Below are 18207 nucleotides of genomic sequence, written 5' to 3'. Positions count from 1 at the left end.
TAATACATTTCCCTGTTTTGACAGCTCATGAGATCAACACAAACCTGCCCGGAGACGGCCTTGAGGGGCCTAACACTGGGCTGGCTCTTACATCATTTCAGCACCGCACCCCCCCCCCCCAACCCCCACCCCACACACACCCAGTCTCAGATCTTCCTCACAGAAATTGCGAGCACATTAACGTCTCGCACCCGGACTGTGTCTAGATTTAGCTGGGTGACATTTCCCCGGTGGCACATTAACATGCATCTCTGGCACACAAACAATGATATCAGATTTCAATTTCCCAGATCACTTCCTCTGCTATGTTTACAGCCTTATTAAACAACCTTGTTGTTCTCCATCCACACGTATCCTGACAATACATTTTTGACAAGGATGTTGTTATTATCTCCGCCAAGGAGGTCATGTTTTTGTTGTCGTTTATTTGTTTGTCAGTCCGTCTGTCTGTTTGTTTGTTAGCAGGATTACGGAAAAAACAACTTGGCTGATTTTCATGAAACTTTGTGGGAAGGGTGTAGCATGGTTTCAAGGAAGAGCCCATTACATTTTGGAGTGGATCTGATCCGACTCACAAAATTGGCATATCATAGCAGACTGGGCTATTGGTCTTGGTGGACGTCTGCGCTCTCTGAGTGCACTTCTAGTTGTTAGTTTCTGTAGTGTTTTTATGCGGAATACGTTTACAATTTTGGCCACATTCATCTCTGAGGATCTTCCATGCATCTTGGGGTGAACTTACACCGGGATTTGATGCATTTTCGCTCTATGACAAATGGAGTTATTGAGATAACTGAGGTTCAGGAACATGAGACCACACCATTGTCACTCTCATCACCACGTAAACGTAATGGGAGCGTACCTATGTTCCCCGGGTCCTATATTCCCCGGGTCCTATGTTCCCCGTTTTTGTGGGACCGGGGAACATAGAACCCTTCCTAACCTCCCCCAGACCCTAACCCAAAACCTAACCTCTCCCACCCCTCACGCCTAATCTTAACCTAAGGTCGGCATTGCGGGTGGTCGGCATAGCGGATAGACACCCCAAATGTTACGGAGAGTGTTAAAAACGGGGAACATAGGACCCGGGGAACATAGGACCCGGGGAACATAGGGATGACCCCAACGTAATCACCTGTACCTCCTCCAATCCATTCACCTGGGCTCAATCAACCCAATCTACTGTAGCCTATATATAACGCCACAATCCCACCAAACCCTGTTTGCATCAGACGTAACAACCCTCCCGCCCAACTCTATTTCTTTTTCCATTACGGGCAGCACGTGCAGAGTCTGCATGTTCTCCCCGTGCTGCGTGGGTTTTCCCCGGGTACTCCGGTTTCCTCCCACAACAATTCTAAAACATGTTAGCTAGGGCTGCTGTTGGCATCTGCATAACCTTGCATCTCTATCCTCTGCTCACAGGAACCACGGGGGGGCTGATGGAGCCGGGACTCCATCCCCGTGAAGCCACGCTCCACACGGAAGCAGCGCTTCACCGGAGACGTTACCCCCACCCTGAGTCTCAACCCCCCCGGGTTCCTGACTACGTCGAACCTCTACCCGCACCCCGACCCCATTACGACTTGCACCCAAACACTCAAACTACAATAAATTACCTTTTGTTTCGAACTATGGTGTGGTCTGTGTTAGTGAAACTGATGTTAAAACCCGTGTACAGGGGATTCATTAACAGCTCTGCCTCTATTCCACCACCCACCATACAACAACCAAGGATCCCTCAATTATGCATAGATACGCTTCAGGGCAACAAAGTAGACCCCAGAGAAGACTAGCTGGCGTTAACATCAGTGAGGTGCGAGGGGATGTAGAGAACTTGCGACGACTCCAAATCCCTTTTTATCTCCCAAACAAGAGTCCAGCGTGTTTCGTACCATGACAGGGAAGATGATGGCCAGGAAGGTGGACTTGAGGATCCAGAGCACGGCCAGGCAGGTGATCTGGACCAGCGTGAAGAGGTGGACCCGCCTCAGGGGCACGTGGCGGAGGAAGGTGAAGTCGGGCTGGTGCTTGGACGGCATCATATACAACTTGATCCTGTCCCAGAACTGCAGAGGACGAGGAGACAGAGGAGGACTATTAAGGTGCTTTTTGTGTGTGTGTGTGTGTGTGTGTGTGTGTGTGTGTGGGGGGGGGGGGGGGCTGTCTGGAGGGAAGCTGTCAAATAGCACCTGTTCTGGCACAACACACCCACCCAGCCCTTCAAGCTTTTTAGGGACGCACAATGATATCGGCACGTGAAAATTAAATACTATACCTGCATCGGCCCGAAATGAACATTTCTGCCGATATGAAAGGCCGATAAAATGACGCATAAATGATGCTAACCTTAACCCAGTTAGAGCATTACCCAGCCTGCTTAAGTAGGATGAATCTTACAGTTTTGTTTGAAAGAAAATGTTACATAAAAAAAAATGTAATTGAAGTAGTTTTCTTATTTGGCCAGTGAAAGTGTACATTTTGAAAAGCCATCACGATAAGAGTAGGCAAAACATTGTGTTAATTCCACTACAGGAGAGACTTGATGTTCTCTGAAATTAGTAGGGGGAAAATGTGGTATCGACATCGGCAATCAGCCAAAAGAGTTGGAAAATATCAACAAGAAATCCAACATTGTGCATCCCTTTTTTCACCTCATCTAAATGCATGGGCGAAAGTTGTTACTCTGGATGTTGTCCATGAACTTATCCACACACAGACGCACATGCAGGTGCAGCTCGTTTTTCCATTTCACATAATCTGATTCTGCACTTGCCTGTTTATATTGAGTAGTCTCTGTGTAGACTCTGCTGACTGTTTATATTGAATAGTCTCTGTGTAGTCTCTGCTGGCTGTTTATATTGAGTAGTCTCTGTGTAGACTCTGCTGGCTGTTTATATTGAATAGTCTCTGTGTAGTCTCTGCTGGCTGTTTATATTGAGTAGTCTCTGTGTAGACTCTGCTGGCTGTTTATATTGAATAGTCTCTGTGTAGACTCTGCTGCCTGTTTATTGAATAGTCTCTGTGTAGTCTCTGCTGGCTGTTTATATTGAATAGTCTCTGTGTAGTCTCTGCTGGCTGTTTATATTGAGTAGTCTCTGTGTAGACTCTGCTGGCTGTTTATATTGAATAGTCTCTGTGTAGACTCTGCTGGCTGTTTATATTGAGTAGTCTCTGTGTAGACTCTGCTGCCTGTTTATTGAATAGTCTCTGTGTAGTCTCTGCTGGCTGTTTATATTGAATCGTCTCTGTGTAGTCTCTGCTGGCTGTTTATATTGAGTAGTCTCTGTGTAGACTCTGCTGGCTGTTTATATTGAATAGTCTCTGTGTAGACTCTGCTGGCTGTTTATATTGAGTAGTCTCTGTGTAGTCTCTGCTGGCTGTTTATATTGAATAGTCTCTGTGTAGACTCTGCTGGCTGTTTATATTGAATAGTCTCTGTGTAGTCTCTGCTGGCTGTTTATATTGAATAGTCTCTGTGTAGACTCTGCTGGCTGTTTATATTGAATAGTCTCTGTGTAGTCTCTGCTGGCTGTTTATATTGAATAGTCTCTGTGTAGTCTCTGCTGGCTGTTTATATTGAATAGTCTCTGTGTAGTCTCTGCTGGCTGTTTATATTGAATAGTCTCTGTGTAGACTCTGCTGGCTGTTTATATTGAATATTCTCTGTGTAGACTCTGCTGGCTGTTTATATTGAGTAGTCTCTGTGTAGTCTCTGCTGGTTGTTTATATTGAATAGTCTCTGTGTAGACTCTGCTGGCTGTTTATATTGAATAGTCTCTGTGTAGACTCTGCTGGCTGTTTATATTGAGTAGTCTCTGTGTAGACTCTGCTGGCTGTTTTGCTTGGCATCTTTAAATAAAAAGCACTTTCCTGCACACTCCAACAGAACTGAAAACTGAAAACCAAATAACGGTTTATTATTTAAAATAACACCGGCTGCTGCCAAAACACCACACCTGGATGCCGCTGAGGGAAGCCACGCCCATGTAGAGGAAGACACCGTACAGCACCGGCATGGGGATGAACTACAGCCAGAGGAAAGGGACAGAAAACCATGATGTGACGCAGTGTTTTACAATCAGACGTCAGGCATTTAGCAGTCAGCCCAACATTATAAGCAGTGGTGTAGTGCTTAAAAAAGAAGAAGGGTAAACTATGGCAAAAAATAAAATATAAACACACCAACATGAACAAAGATCATACATACATTCCAACCCAGCCACCAGAATTGGCAGTTTGCGTTTCTGTAAACCACGGATACGTTCAATGTTTGTGAACCAAAAATACGTTGCATATCAACATGTCAATATAACACGACATTTTCAATTTTGAAAATGTCGGTTAATACAACGTTAAATGTGACTTACAGTTGAAATGTAGACTTTGGAACATGGTATGAAAGGCAAGTGTTAACGCTATTTCAATAAAGTAAGGTAAAGGTAAAGTCCCACTGATTGTCACACAATGTGTGAAATTTGTTCTCCGCATTTGACCCATCCCCTGCGGGAGCAGTGAATTGGGGGATATCACATGGTGATTTAACCACCCAATTCCAACCCTTTGATGCTGAGTGCCAAGCAGGGAGGCAAATAGGTCCCATTTTTATAGTCTTTGGTATGACTCGGCCGGGGATCGAACTCACGACCTCCCAGTCTCAGGGCGGACACTCAGACCACAAGGCCACTGAGCTGGTTGCTCAGCACACTCTATGACGTGTATAATGTTGATAACACGTATGGTAAATTGATGTAAATTCCCTGCACATTAATGCCTATTTAACTTAGCCTGTAGATTTCATGTACATTCAATGTAAACTCTTATCTAACTCTGACTGTAAATTCATGTAAATCCACTGTCTATTTAACGTATATTTAACTCAGTCTGTAAATCTCATGTAAATCCAACGTAAATTCATATTTATCATATGAACACAGAACCACAGAACACTTCACCACTCATGTACATATTGTATATATTGACTCGATTTGATTTGATTTGATTGCACTTGCAACCTTGCGATTGCTGTTAGTTATCTTCCTACTTCTTATCCCTGTATATTGATGTAACCGCTACGCTGCATACAGACACTAAGACAAATTCCTCGTATGTAACTTGCATACTGTGGCAATAAAAGTGATTCTGATTCTGATTCAGATTCTGATCCAGGGGTGTAATGTAAGTAGAAAATTTCAATTTAATTTAATGTTGATATTCAACATATTTTGGTTCACAAATGTTGACATTCAACGTATCTGTGGTTTGCAGAAACGTAACCTGCCGACATTTTATTCAGGCGACCAGGCCGTAAATGTGCCCCCCCCCCCCCTTTTTCTCATATAACATACATCAGTTTCACTCTGAATGCATGTGATGAAGATTTATACCAGCCTATAAAGGAGAGTATGAGATATGGGTTCACGCTCCACTACACCACTTGATCACAAGCAACAGGAAAAGAGCACAGGTGTCAAAGCCACAGCGCCCATGTAATAACTCAAATCCCTGTGATTCACCTCCAACACCACACCTCCTACCTGAAGCACTGGAGCCATGAAGATGGAGACTCCAGTGAGAACAAACACCAGAATGCCCGTCAGTCTCTGCTCTCTGTGTATTGGATATCGAGGGAGAAGAAGCACGTACTGTAAGAGTCAGTTGAGTCAATTTCCACAAGCTGTTGTCCCCCCCCCCCTTCTATTTACGTGTCACATTTTTTTCCTATCTCGGGAAATACTTTTCCGCAGACTGACCTGACCCCGAGGAACTGCGGCTGCTCTCCGGGCGCGCTCGACTCGCTCTCCATTTTCAGCGAGTCAATGTGGGCGATGGAGATGACGGTGGCGGCCACGTACCAGGGCAGGCCCATGAAGGAGCAGGCGACCATCAGGATGCCCACCCAGAACAGGTCCAGGTGGTAGCCACAACCTTTCTGCCCCCGGGACGAGAGAGAGAGGGAGAGAGAGAAAAGGGCGTTTCATTCCGTCATTTTTTTTAACAGTAGTCAAAATTGAGTTATCCAAATATTCGTGATATTTCAATGTTATTTTATGCTTGTGCGGCGTTATCTATTTTTTTTAAAGAGACTTTTGGGGTTAAATATTTAAAAAGATAGGACATGCATAAGAGTTGTGCCTGATGGTTAGTCAAATTTTGCTCAATAAGTTGCTCAATATCTGAGAACCTTAAAATTCCAAGTTCATGACTTCCCCACACATCAGAAAATATGTCAATAACAACACATACTACCACAAAAGTATATATATATTATATATATAATATATATATAATATATATATACACACACACACACACACACACACACACACACACACACACACACACACACACACACACACACACACACACACACACACACACACACACACACACACACACACACACACTATTTTGTGGTAGTATGTCTTGTTATTGACATATTTTCTGATGTGTGATGGTATCAAAATAGTCTCATTACAATCAGACTGCCTAATATCAATAATAAAATACCAATATCAGTGGTGTGTGTATGGCTCTAACACAGCTGTAAACATACATGGCTAAACATGGCCTGCCTCGAGTTTGTTCTCCTTGCTGTAAACATACTACATGGCTAAACATGGCCTACCTTGAGTTTGTTCTCCTTGCGGTTGACGATGACGGCGCTGATCTGCTGGTCCATGAAGATGAGGATGGTGACGAGCAGGGCGGGGACGAAGCTGGCCACGTACACCCACCACGGGTTCTTCCCAAACGGCATCACCAGCCAGCCGCGGCCCGGTCGGGTCGGCTGGTGGGGGGAGAGAGGTAAGGGTGACTTTGTTCTTTAGTTTATATCAAGACGATCTGTGGCTGAAATATATCCTGATCTTGAGCCAAAATGTAACTGCTCTTGTGATATACGATCAGGCCTATCACACATGTTTTGCCTTTCTGTTTTTGATGTTTTATCCAAGGTTCTCAATGTTAAAGTGCAGCCATGTCCACTTGCAGCTGTTTTTGGAGTGCCAGTGGAGCCTCTTAAAGATGGCTCTCAGGCGACTGACATTGATGCATCTACTACTCTGCTAGCACAGCAGAGGACACTGCTGGCCGGGAAGTCTCCTGACTCCAATTCTTCTTTTTCAGTCTAGCTAAAAGATGTTTATGTATGTATTACTCAAAACTTGAAAAACAAAAACAAATGTGCACTTAGAGGATCTAACAAAATGTTTTATTCTGCAATGGGGTGAGGGTTATTTTCAAGCAATATTTCTCATGTCATCTCATTTTTGCTCACCCTAAATGGAAACTATTGTAAAACGTAATTTCTGTGAACTTTGCATCTTTCCAACAATACAAGTGTGTTTATTAAAGGGTGTGTGGGGTAAGGAGCCAGTGAAGATGCACTCCTGTACCTTAAACTCTGTGGGGACGATCAATTTGGGGGTCTTGAGGCCAATCAGCATGTCCAGCCCCACAAACGTCATGATGGACATGAAGATGGAGAAGTCACTGATCAGCTTCCTCAGCTGGAGAGAGGGAGAGAGAGAGAGAGAGAGAGAGAGAGAGGGAGAGAGAGGGAGGAAGAGAGAAAGAGAGGGAATCAAGACACAGCAGGTCAAATTAGGAGATATATTCCTGGACACGGCCCAGTGAGACACAAATGCATTGAGAAAGTTAAGCTGCGCTCAGCTTTCATGGAAGTCGGAGATAATCCTTTTGCTTCAGTGAGGTTATGGATGGGCTTAGCCTACAAACATTGTCGTGTTCCAGCTTCTTAAATAAATATATGTAAATATGTTCTCGCATCTTTAGCAAACTGATTCTCTTTGGGTTGTGGACTGTTGGTCAGGACAAAAGAAGAAATTTAAGAAGTCATCTTGGGCTTTTGGGAAAAAGTGATCGATCACTCACACACACACACACACACACACACACACACACACACACACACACACACACACACACACACACACACACACACAATTTTGTGTCATTTTATAGCCCAAACGACTAATTGATTAGTCGAGATTGTTAGTTTTGTTAGTTGCAGCCCTAGTGATAACTGTAAAGAGTGAGAATAGTTTTCAAAAGCCATCTAGCTGGCAAATTTACAGCACTTCAATTGCCGTTTTGATTGTTGCTTTAATAGGTATTTCACCTTCATACTCTTTTCTTCTATCCTATTATTTATACCCCGTTCAAGACAATTCGGACCGCTGGAAAAAATTGGTTCCGACCGGTTCCGAGTTCCGACCTGTAAAAAGTGAATTGAACGGTCGTTCAGGCCGGAATTACAGCTCGGAAATTCGGGTATCATCCAGAGCTCCGGTTTCTCAGAGTTGACATCACAGCCACATCAAAATGGCAACTTGCATCGTTAATGATAATCACAGAATTATTATAAAGACGTTTGTTTTAACACACAATTTGAGGTCTTAATTAGGCTATGTAATGTTAACGTTTCATATGTGTTTGTGTCTGTGTTTCGCTCTGTGTGAAATTCAGCTATAGCTATAGCAACAGTTTGGTTTCCCCCCCGAGCGGGAGGTGCATCATGAACGCAAATCTGTCCAGGCCGGAGCTTCTGTGTTGAAACTTACGGCGGTCCGAGTTGTCTTGAATGCGGTATTAGTTACTAGAAATATCGCACTCTCATTTCTAGCTTTGCGAGTGGTTCACTTGCTCATTTCTAACACGCTCAGTTGAGCAATTGTGCGCCGTGCAGCCCTCCACCTTATTATAGTAGTGAGATGTGCAATAAAAATACTAATAAACTTGAGAATCATCCATGGATGGGTGGATAGATAGATAGATAGATAGATAGATAGATAGATAGATAGATAGATAGATAGATAGATAGATAGATAGATAGATAGATAGATAGACAGACAGGAAGGCAGGCAGACAGATATGATAGATAGATAGATAGATAGATAGATAGATAGATAGATAGATAGATAGATAGATAGATAGATAGATAGATAGATAGATAGATAGATAGATAGATAGATAGACAGACAGACAGACAGACAGACAGGCAGGCAGGCAGACAGACAGATATGATAGATACAGATACAGAGAGATAGATAGATAGATAGATAGATAGATAGATAGATAGATAGATAGATAGATAGATAGATAGATAGATAGATAGATAGATAGATAGATAGATAGACAGATATATAGATAGATAGATAGATAGATAGATAGATAGATAGATAGATAGATAGATGGATGGATGGATGGTTTGGTCACCTTGGTGGGGAAGTAGCGGCTGAACTTGAACTTCTTGAGGGACACAGTCATGGAGTAGGTGCCGAAGAAGAGGATGAAGGACATGAGGGCCAGGTCGGGGACGTACTTGCAGGAGTTTCCCACCAGAGACCCTCCGTACTTCAGGCACTCCTTCTTCCCCAGCTGGCTCCAGTCCAGAGCTGTCACATTCAACTGGGAGGGCGGGGAGGATCGAAGCGATTACCAAAAGAAGAAAAAAACACGTAGAAGAAGAAACAGGAGAGAAAATTGTGTTGATCAGACTCGGGGCTCAGTGCCCGCCTGGGCGAGCGGTAAACAAACCATTTCCCTCCTGTCTGTCTGACAATGGCGACAAGATGCTGTCGCTGTTGTCAATTCAGAAATATTACCTATTACCAAGAACATGACGGGAATGGGAAATCAGTGAAAACAAGCACTTACCCCAGAGAGACTAGAGCTGTTATCCGGCATTGGAACTAAACCATTGAAGATCATTGAAGCCACTATTTATGAAATGGAAGAGACGCAGGCAGGGAGGTAATGAGACAGAAAATAAAGGGGGGGAGGGAGAGAGAGAGGGGGGGGGGAGAGATTAAACTTCACTCCAGCAGCTGACTCTGGCACTGCAGAAAGCACCTTAAGGCCCATGCAAACAAGCTGAAGAAGTACTCACTCGCAAGAGACAGCAGCCCGGGCAAAAGCAAAACAAGAGACAGATCAGTTACAGAACTCAATGCCTGGAGTCATTTCTGCAAATCGCGAGTGAACATTATCAAAAGTAATTGTACTTTCAAGGATGTCTTAGTTCACGATGTTACTTTCCCTTAAAGCTGCTCTAGGCAACTTTATGCACGTTGGCGGGCCCAAATGGCAGCGAGAAGTAGTCGATATGTTAAGGCCCAGAAATCCTGTAATATGAAAAGGTAGTGAACTGTACACGGCATGTTTACAACCAGCCCAAATCACAATGAGTCTGTGTGTTTCTACAGACAAATCACGCCTAGTGCAGCGGTGATTCTCAACCTTTTGTCATATCAAGGAGCCCTAATTTAGTCCAGATTACGGCCACAGATGATTTAAAGAGGTTTAGTCCCAAATCTGAGAATAACTTTATTGTCAGATGTGATTTTGTATTGTAGGCAGAGAAATAACAGTGAAACTAGGATCAAAACACTCATTCTGATACATCTTTTAACAGTCAACTTCTTGTAAATGGTGACGTTGAGAACCATTGCATTATAGTACTTGAATCACTGCATTCTGCAAATAAAAAGGTGGTTAAGACTGGGTTAAAGTGGGTTTACCATCCACTGCACCCCCCTGCTAACCGTAACCCCGTCATATCTCCCTCAGCCAAGGGGTGAACTCACCCGGGTCTGGCGCCAGGCACTCGCACTTGTAGGCGGTGACTTGGTCGGGCTTGAAGCCAGTGTTGATGGGGTAGTACTTGAAGGAGCCCACCATCTTCTTGATTGCGTCGGAGATGAAGATGAAGGAGATGAGGCTGGAGAAGCCCTCCTCGGTGAAGCGCGTCATGTACTTGATGATGTAGCTGGCGTCGGTGGCCACCAGGACCAGGCACTGCAGGCAGGCGTGGATGGCGATCCACAGGCGCAGTTCCATGTAGTCGATGTTGTTGGACCTTGGAGGAGAAGCGGGAATTTAATATATGGATGAGGCGAATCGTTTTTATTCTATTTTGATTTATTTTTTGACACAGCAAGCAGGACACACACCCTTAAACCGGCTTCCCATCTGCAGACACAGCCAATTGTGCATATATGGACGCCCGACCAACCCGGAGGTAACCCGGGGGCTTGAACCTGCGACCCTCGTGTTGGTAGGCAGGGAATCTACCGCTGCACTAATATATATAATATATATAATATTCGTGTTCATATGGTTATGAAACTAGGATGATCTTATGATACTCTCTATATGACATTATTCAATTATCTGGCGGTACAGTATGCATGCATGTCGTATGAAAAGTTTCACTCCAAAATGTGTCACATTCTCGGACAAAATCATTACTGGTAGGAAGATATATAGCTCACTATTGAATATTAAGGAAGTCATAGTTATCAGCTATATTACAGGATGTGATTTAATGCCATCAAAATACATCGGCCGATAGCAAAAGTCTACACGTGCATGATGCACACTATTCAAAGCTTCTAATATTTATTGCCTTGAGCAGGCGTGGTGCCAGGATTTCGATTTTGGATGGACCAAAGTAATTTTGGCTGGGTCAGAAGTTAATACAGTTTGCCTTCCTTTGATGGTTTGGGAAAGAGAAATGACTGCTGTGTGGAACTGCTTGATGATGACACTTTTTAAATCTTTTATTTTCAACGCTGAAATAATTTATTATGTAGCCGCCACAGTTTGTATTTATTACAAGCGGCACATGCAGGTACATTGCTCAAATCATTTGAAAATAAAGCTATCCTGTTTTGCTGTGGATTGTGTAGACCAATACATCCAATCATTTCACTGACATTTTAATTCTACTTAAGGAAATACCATCTTGTTTGAATGATATGGCTGGATTATTATAATGTTGTTTAAATTGATTGCAGAGAGAGAGAGAGAGAGAGAGAGAGAGAGAGAGAGAGAAGGAGAGAGAGAGATGGGTGAGCTAGATTGACTTTTAACAAAAGAGATAACAGCTCACTGCGCTGTCAATTCATAGGCGTTTCTCAACAGAAACGGTCTATGATGGCAATCTTTCAATTCAATATGGAGACAATCAAGTCTGGCATGGATTTTCAGCTCTACCTCCCATCTTGACTACATTGTTTTCTGGGTTCTTCTGGTCTCAATAGGAAATATTAGACAGTGACTGAACAAAAATGCACAAAGATGCACAGGCGAAGATTCTGGTGACTCCGTTCTAACTCTTTTAAGGTGTTAGGGTAAGACTTTCTTTGGATAGTCCGCCTACAGAGAGTCTACAGAGGATTTGTAACATTTCAACAGCTTATTAGTTACAATTACAATTTAACTGTTTGGCTTTGTCTGAAGATGTTGTTTTAACAGCTTGTTGAGATTCAAGAAACAGATTCTGTTTGCTTCCCGTGTCCACACACCTGCACTTAGTGTAACATGTAGTTATGTTCATGAATTGTCACACATCAATATACTCTATAATATATATAGATAATCTGTTGAATATCTGTGAAGTTGAATTGTTGAATGTCAACTAATAAGCGGTTGAAATGTTACTATAGGCAGATTATTCAAATAAAGTGTTACCCAGCAGGGAAATTAATCACCTCCATCAAGGAGGTTGTGTTTTTGGTGCCATTTGTCTGTTAGCAGGATGATGGAAAAACGACTGGGCCGATTTTCATGAAACTTGGTGGAAGGGTGTGGCATGGGCCAAGGAAGAACCCATTCAAAGCCATTCGAAGCCAATTCACTTCCAATTTTCAAAAAACAGCTAAAAACTCACCTCTTCAGATTACATGTTCACCCCCTGTAGCAACCTCTCTAGTCCCTATGCACTTTCAATTCACATGCACTTTTATTTCTCCTCTCTTTTATCTTGTCGCCTTCTTCTATCCTCTCTTCATCTGTTTTAATTCTTGCTGTTTATGCATTTGTTTGCTCCTTGTTTTTCTTGTTTTTGTGTTATTTATTGCTGTACTGTTTTTATAACCTGGTTGTATGTCGCTTTGGAGAAAGGCATCTGCCAAATATCAATAAAGTAAAAAAGTAAAGTAAGAAGAACCCATTAAATGTTGGCACGGAACCGATCCGATTCAGGTCAAGGAAGGGGGCGGGGCTAGGGAAAAGCAACCAAAGCTAGGGATAGGAAGGTCGTAGAGAGTCGGGATTCGAGTGGTGGGTAGGGGGAGTGGCTAGGGGATGTGGGTGGTGGGAGGGAGCGTGGTCAGGAAGGAGGGGCTAGGGGAAACGGGCCGTAGCTCGGGATATGAATGTTGTAGACTAGAGAGTCGGGGTTCTAGGGGTGGGTAGGGGGAGTGGCTAGATGTATGTGGGTGTTGGGAGGGGGCGTGGTCAGGGCTAGGGAAAAGGGGCCATAGCTAGGAATGGGAAGGTCATAGAGAATCAGAGTTCGAGGGGTGGGTAGGGGGAGTGGCTGGGGGATATGGGTGGGTCACAAAATATCATAGGAGAGTGAAGTCTTGGCCTTGGCACTGCAGAGGTCTGCGCTCTCCGAGTGTCCTTCTAGTTCTCAGAAGTTTTGCTGGCAAACATCTGCTGCTGAATAACTTCCATTCCGTGACATGCATACGCAAGCCTCGGCCAATGCAAAATGGCCTGTTGTGATTGGTCCAGACTTCACACATGATAGTAGCCTGTGTTTTGTTTTACTTTTCTTTGAAAGGGAAAACCTTTTTGTCTTTATTGTGTATTTACATGTTGATTTGAATAATTAAAGATAAATGTTAAGAAACTATATGTTCTACCAGTCATGTAGGATGGGCCAGTTGTACAAGTGGGTGGGGCCAGGCCTGTTAGACCCACCCACAACGCCGTGGCTGGCCTTGAGGCCTGAGATGAAAACCCATTCAATTAATTTGACCACTTTCATTTGGAAAAACTAACAAAGCAAAATCCAGGTGAACTCATAAGGCTATTAAATTCTGTAAATGTATTGCAACAAGCAAAATAGACTTTAATTGCATGGATTTTCATTTCAGGCCTCGAGAAAATAACTAGACACTTGCGTGCATTGACCTTTCTGTAGCGTTTTGAAAGGAAATCAATTAAATTCTCTCCATAACGACACTGCTGAATCTCTAATCGGTATTAAAAAGAGCGTGCAGAGTATTCCCCGCTCTGTATAATGCCTGCGTGCGCCGGGGGCCGCGCGGCGGCTTTGAGAGGGAAGCTCACTTGCTGAATTCAAAGAGCAGCTTCTCGAAGATGAGGATGGGCCCCGTGGAGCTGAGGATGATGAGGGGCTGGCCGCCGAAGAGGCAGAACACCGTCCCTGCCAGGGCCGTGCCCAGGAAGCTCTCCATCACACCCTGTGGGAAGGGAGGGGGGCGTAGAAAAAGACAGAAGAGGGAAATAATACAGATAGCCATGCTATAAGGCTCACAGAAATGTTGCAGGCCATACAGTACCACAGGGATGACGATTTTTGTATGCCAACCCAGAAGTTATCACCGGCAAGATCGGAATCTTGTTAAAAGATTCAGTAAGATAATTTTCACAAATGAACACAGGATTTTTGAAGTGTAAATGCCGATCGCCAAAAACGCTTCAAAAATCATAAAAGTGGCCCTCATTTGTGAAGATGATCTTGCTGAACACAAAGGTCTCAGTTTCATAAACTGTTGTTAACCACAGACCTTATTTCAGGCATCTAACCAAAATCCCCAGACAAAAAACCCATTGACTTCCAGATGAAGCAGGCGATGCTAACTTCCGGGTTTTAGGACTCATTCCCGTGGCACTCTATTGCTAAGAAATGTATCGCGTTAAAATGGAAATCTCAGATGCCCCAATTAGAATGTGGCTCTCTGATAGTCATATACCCCTAGATAAGATAACATACTGGTTGAGGAATAAGAATAAAACGATTGCCAAAATATGGCAATCCTTTGTGGATTATCATAATCATAATCATAATTATTTTATTTGCCAAGGTATGTTTTCACATACTAACATTGATAAGAACAAAAAATATGAGACACAAACAAATAAGACATACATCTAAAGAGATTACAAAATATTATAAAAGGCTTCAGATATTAACAGATATTGACAGTATTAACAGATACAAACAATATTCACAGATATAAACATTCCTGACAGCTAAGTGAGGTAGCCTAAGTTTGCTGTTTGCAGGAAATGTACAGTGTCAGGGTGCATCAGAGGTAGCAGCAGTAAATGAGCTTGTGTCGACATGGTTTTGCAGATAAGTGACAGAGTAATCAAATATGTACAATGATACAATATATGGTGCATGCTAGTATAGCAGCAGTAATGAGATAACAGAGTAACACAATATGTACAGTGGAAAGGTGCCTAATAGTAGCAGCTGAGTAATGAGCGTTAGTATTGCACATGGGGTTACAGGTATTGACAGAGAAGCATGGTGTTGTGCATTTAGGGGGATTTGAGTAGAAGCTGGTCAGATAGATGGCGTGAGGTTTTGGTCTTGACAGACCGGAACCTCTTCCCGGATAGAAGAGGTTATATTATGGAAAATCTCCCATCGTAGCAGATTGATTATACCTCTGTGGATGTGCATGAGCATAATCCTTGAGGTCTGATGTTGCCCTGAGGCTCTCTAGGTTTTGTTTAGTTACATTGTGTGTGTGTGTGTGTGTGTGTGTGTGTGTGTGTGTGTGTGTGTGTGTGTGTGTGTGTGTGTGTGTGTGTGTGTGTGTGTGTGTGTGTGTGCGTGCGTGTGCGTGTGCGTGCGTGCGTGCATGTGTGGTCTTGTAGACTTTGTACTGCCATTTGTTGGTTGCATGCTGTAAAAAAAGCAAAATAAATTATATATAAACAAGACTAGTTAAGCCTAGTTAAGCTGGACCCAGACTGCTGCCACTCAGTGTTGTGCAAGTTCACACACAGTAAGAGCTAGCTCAAAGTTAAGTTCACACAGCTTAAAATGAACTAGTTCAAGTTCATAATTTTGAACTAAATGTCAGGATGAATCTGGGTGGGGAAAGTGAAAAGGCAGCACTTGCCCCTCCCTCATTACCACCACTGAGGTGCCCTTGAGCAAGGCCCTTAACCCCCAACTGCTCCAGTGGAGCTGCTCAGTGGCCAGCAGATCAGACTGTGGTTGTACTGCTCCAAGGTGTTAATGTTTGCATGCATGTTAACAGGGTGCTCCTGAAGAAGAGAGCGCATTGCTCTCAATGAGACTCCCCTGTATAAATAAAAGGTATAATAATAATAATAATAATAATAATAATAATAATAATAATAATAATAATAATAATAATAATAATAATAAAGTTCAGTCCCAAAAAATGAACAGTTCAAGTTCATTTCTTATTTTTTTTTAAATGAGCTGCTCCGAGTTATTCTTTTTCAATAGAATCATCACTATTGCCGATGATCTCTTATTATTATAAATCACTGATCATCCCCAAACCTTCACTTCTGTGTGTCTCAAACTGTTTTTTATCCCAGTTAGGAAAACTGGACAGGATGTGCATGCGTGTTTCAACAATGGAGAGTGAGTGAGTGAGTGAGTGAGTGAGTGAGTGAGTGAGTGAGTGAGGCTCTTCTAGGCCGGCCCTCCTGGGTCTGGCAAAGATAGGGGAATACAGAGAGGAGCACAAAGAGAAGCTGACAAAACAGAGAAGAGAAGAGATTGAAGAAGAGATTGCGAGTCGATGGGGAAATGGTGTAGGCCGAGTTGCCGGGTCGAGGGTCGCGGAGGGAAATTGAAGTTTGAGATGGAGAATTAGGGACAGAAGATAAGGGACAGCTTTTGTGAAATAGTATATATTAAAACATGGCATCAGAGGTGAGCAGAGGGAAGAGAGAGGGGAGGGGACGGGCGTGTGTGTGTGTGTGTGTGTGTGTGTGTGTGTGTGTGTGTGTGTGTGTGTGTGTGTGTGTGTGTGTGTGTGTGCGTGCGTGTGTGTGCGTGTGTGTGTGTGGGGGAGGGGGGGGGGGGGGTTGGAGGTAATCAAGTTGTATTTCAACTCGACAGCATGTTGTCAATCAGCACCGGACAAAACACTTATCTGAAATGAATCCTGTGCGTGCGTGCGTGCGTGCGTGCGTGCGTGCGTGCGTGCGTGCGTGCGTGCGTGCGTGCGTGCGTGCGTGCGTGCGTGCGTGTGTGCGTGCACACCTGCATGTGTGTAGACCTTGGTCAAGGAGAGAGGAATATAAACCCACAATGAATCAAAGGAGCTTTGTGAAAACACTAATGAAAACAAGCAAACTGGTAAATCCAAATAAAGAGCCCAGTGTGGTTCTTTAATTAAAGTTAATCAATTAATTAATTAATAATTAATTAATTTAAAGTTCCTTTGGGAGTTTATAGGGTTCGTTAGAGCACCGTAAATGTACTATGAAGAACTGTTTGAGAATATCAAATGTTTTGTAAAAAAAAAAAAGTTATTTACAGCAACACAAAGTCTTCGGTAACACTTTATAATAACTGCATGCTAGTCTCAAAATTAGTACATTGTTTCTTTCAATAAATATTTATATTTACTATATCACTTTGTGTTGTGTTTGTTTCCTTTTTCTGTTGAGAAAATGATTTTGAAACTTTTTGGAGTCTGGAAGTACTGCTGGAATGCTACTTCAGCTATTGACAGCCTTTCAATCATATTTCTAAATGTTTTGTAAGCCATGGATAGTCCTCACTTTAGATGAAAATACTTAACTAACAACTACAGTAGTAACTACCTGAATTAAGCATGAACTGCAGTATGAATATGTGTTTAGAAAACACCTAGCAACACACTCATAACCATTAGTGCATGTCTAAATAACTATATGGATAAGTGCAACTAGTTTGTCAATCATTAATTTACACTTTCAAAATGAGCTTATGAACATTAATAACTCCTAACTGGTTTGTAATTTACAAAATGATGAATCCGTCATTTATAAAGTACGAAAAAACTATCACACATTATAGATTAGCTTATTAATCAAGAATAACACATTTATAACTGTCTATGAATTACTTAGCCTACTAATGTGTATTAATGGAGGAACAATGCATTATGTCTCAAAACTGTCCACGGCCGACATCTGACCGTACGGAGGCCAAATAATGCGTTCTCCAGAGCACTTTTTAAAATGTTAATGATAAAAGGAGCTGTCCATCAGCACCACACAGAAATCAAAGACTAAAAGTGAGCGGCTGTCTGCAGCAGGCCAATTAACAAATAGTTGATTACAAATTAAATAACGGTATCATTCAACAATGGAGAAATGCATTCGCAAACATAATAATTCAGAATCATAATCAGATCAGAAAAACTGATCGGATATCTG

At 42.8% G+C, this 18207-nt stretch overlaps 1 protein-coding gene across 1 annotated transcript in view; it reads right to left on the bottom strand.

Moving 5' to 3' along the window:
- The window catches only part of slc4a5a (solute carrier family 4 member 5a), a gene marked incomplete at its 3' end in the record, with an annotated part of 42759 nt that overhangs the window by 4561 nt on the left and 19991 nt on the right, over positions 1-18207 (bottom strand). The window contains exons 11-20 of the mRNA XM_083645099.1: positions 14110-14243; positions 10611-10882; positions 9682-9743; positions 9241-9432; positions 7398-7511; positions 6629-6790; positions 5754-5932; positions 5538-5610; positions 3960-4028; positions 1896-2069 (exon numbers count right to left, since the gene is read on the bottom strand). Of these exons, the coding sequence (XP_083501225.1) occupies positions 1896-2069; positions 3960-4028; positions 5538-5610; positions 5754-5932; positions 6629-6790; positions 7398-7511; positions 9241-9432; positions 9682-9743; positions 10611-10882; positions 14110-14243 (1431 nt within the window). The remainder of the gene's footprint in view (positions 1-1895; positions 2070-3959; positions 4029-5537; positions 5611-5753; positions 5933-6628; positions 6791-7397; positions 7512-9240; positions 9433-9681; positions 9744-10610; positions 10883-14109; positions 14244-18207) is intronic.

This window comes from Poromitra crassiceps (assembly GCF_964638095.1).
Source record: "Poromitra crassiceps genome assembly, chromosome: 10".
Lineage (NCBI taxonomy): Eukaryota > Metazoa > Chordata > Actinopteri > Beryciformes > Melamphaidae > Poromitra > Poromitra crassiceps.
The sequence above is the reverse complement of the archived record's forward strand: the minus strand, read 5'-3'. Positions and strand labels throughout refer to the sequence as shown.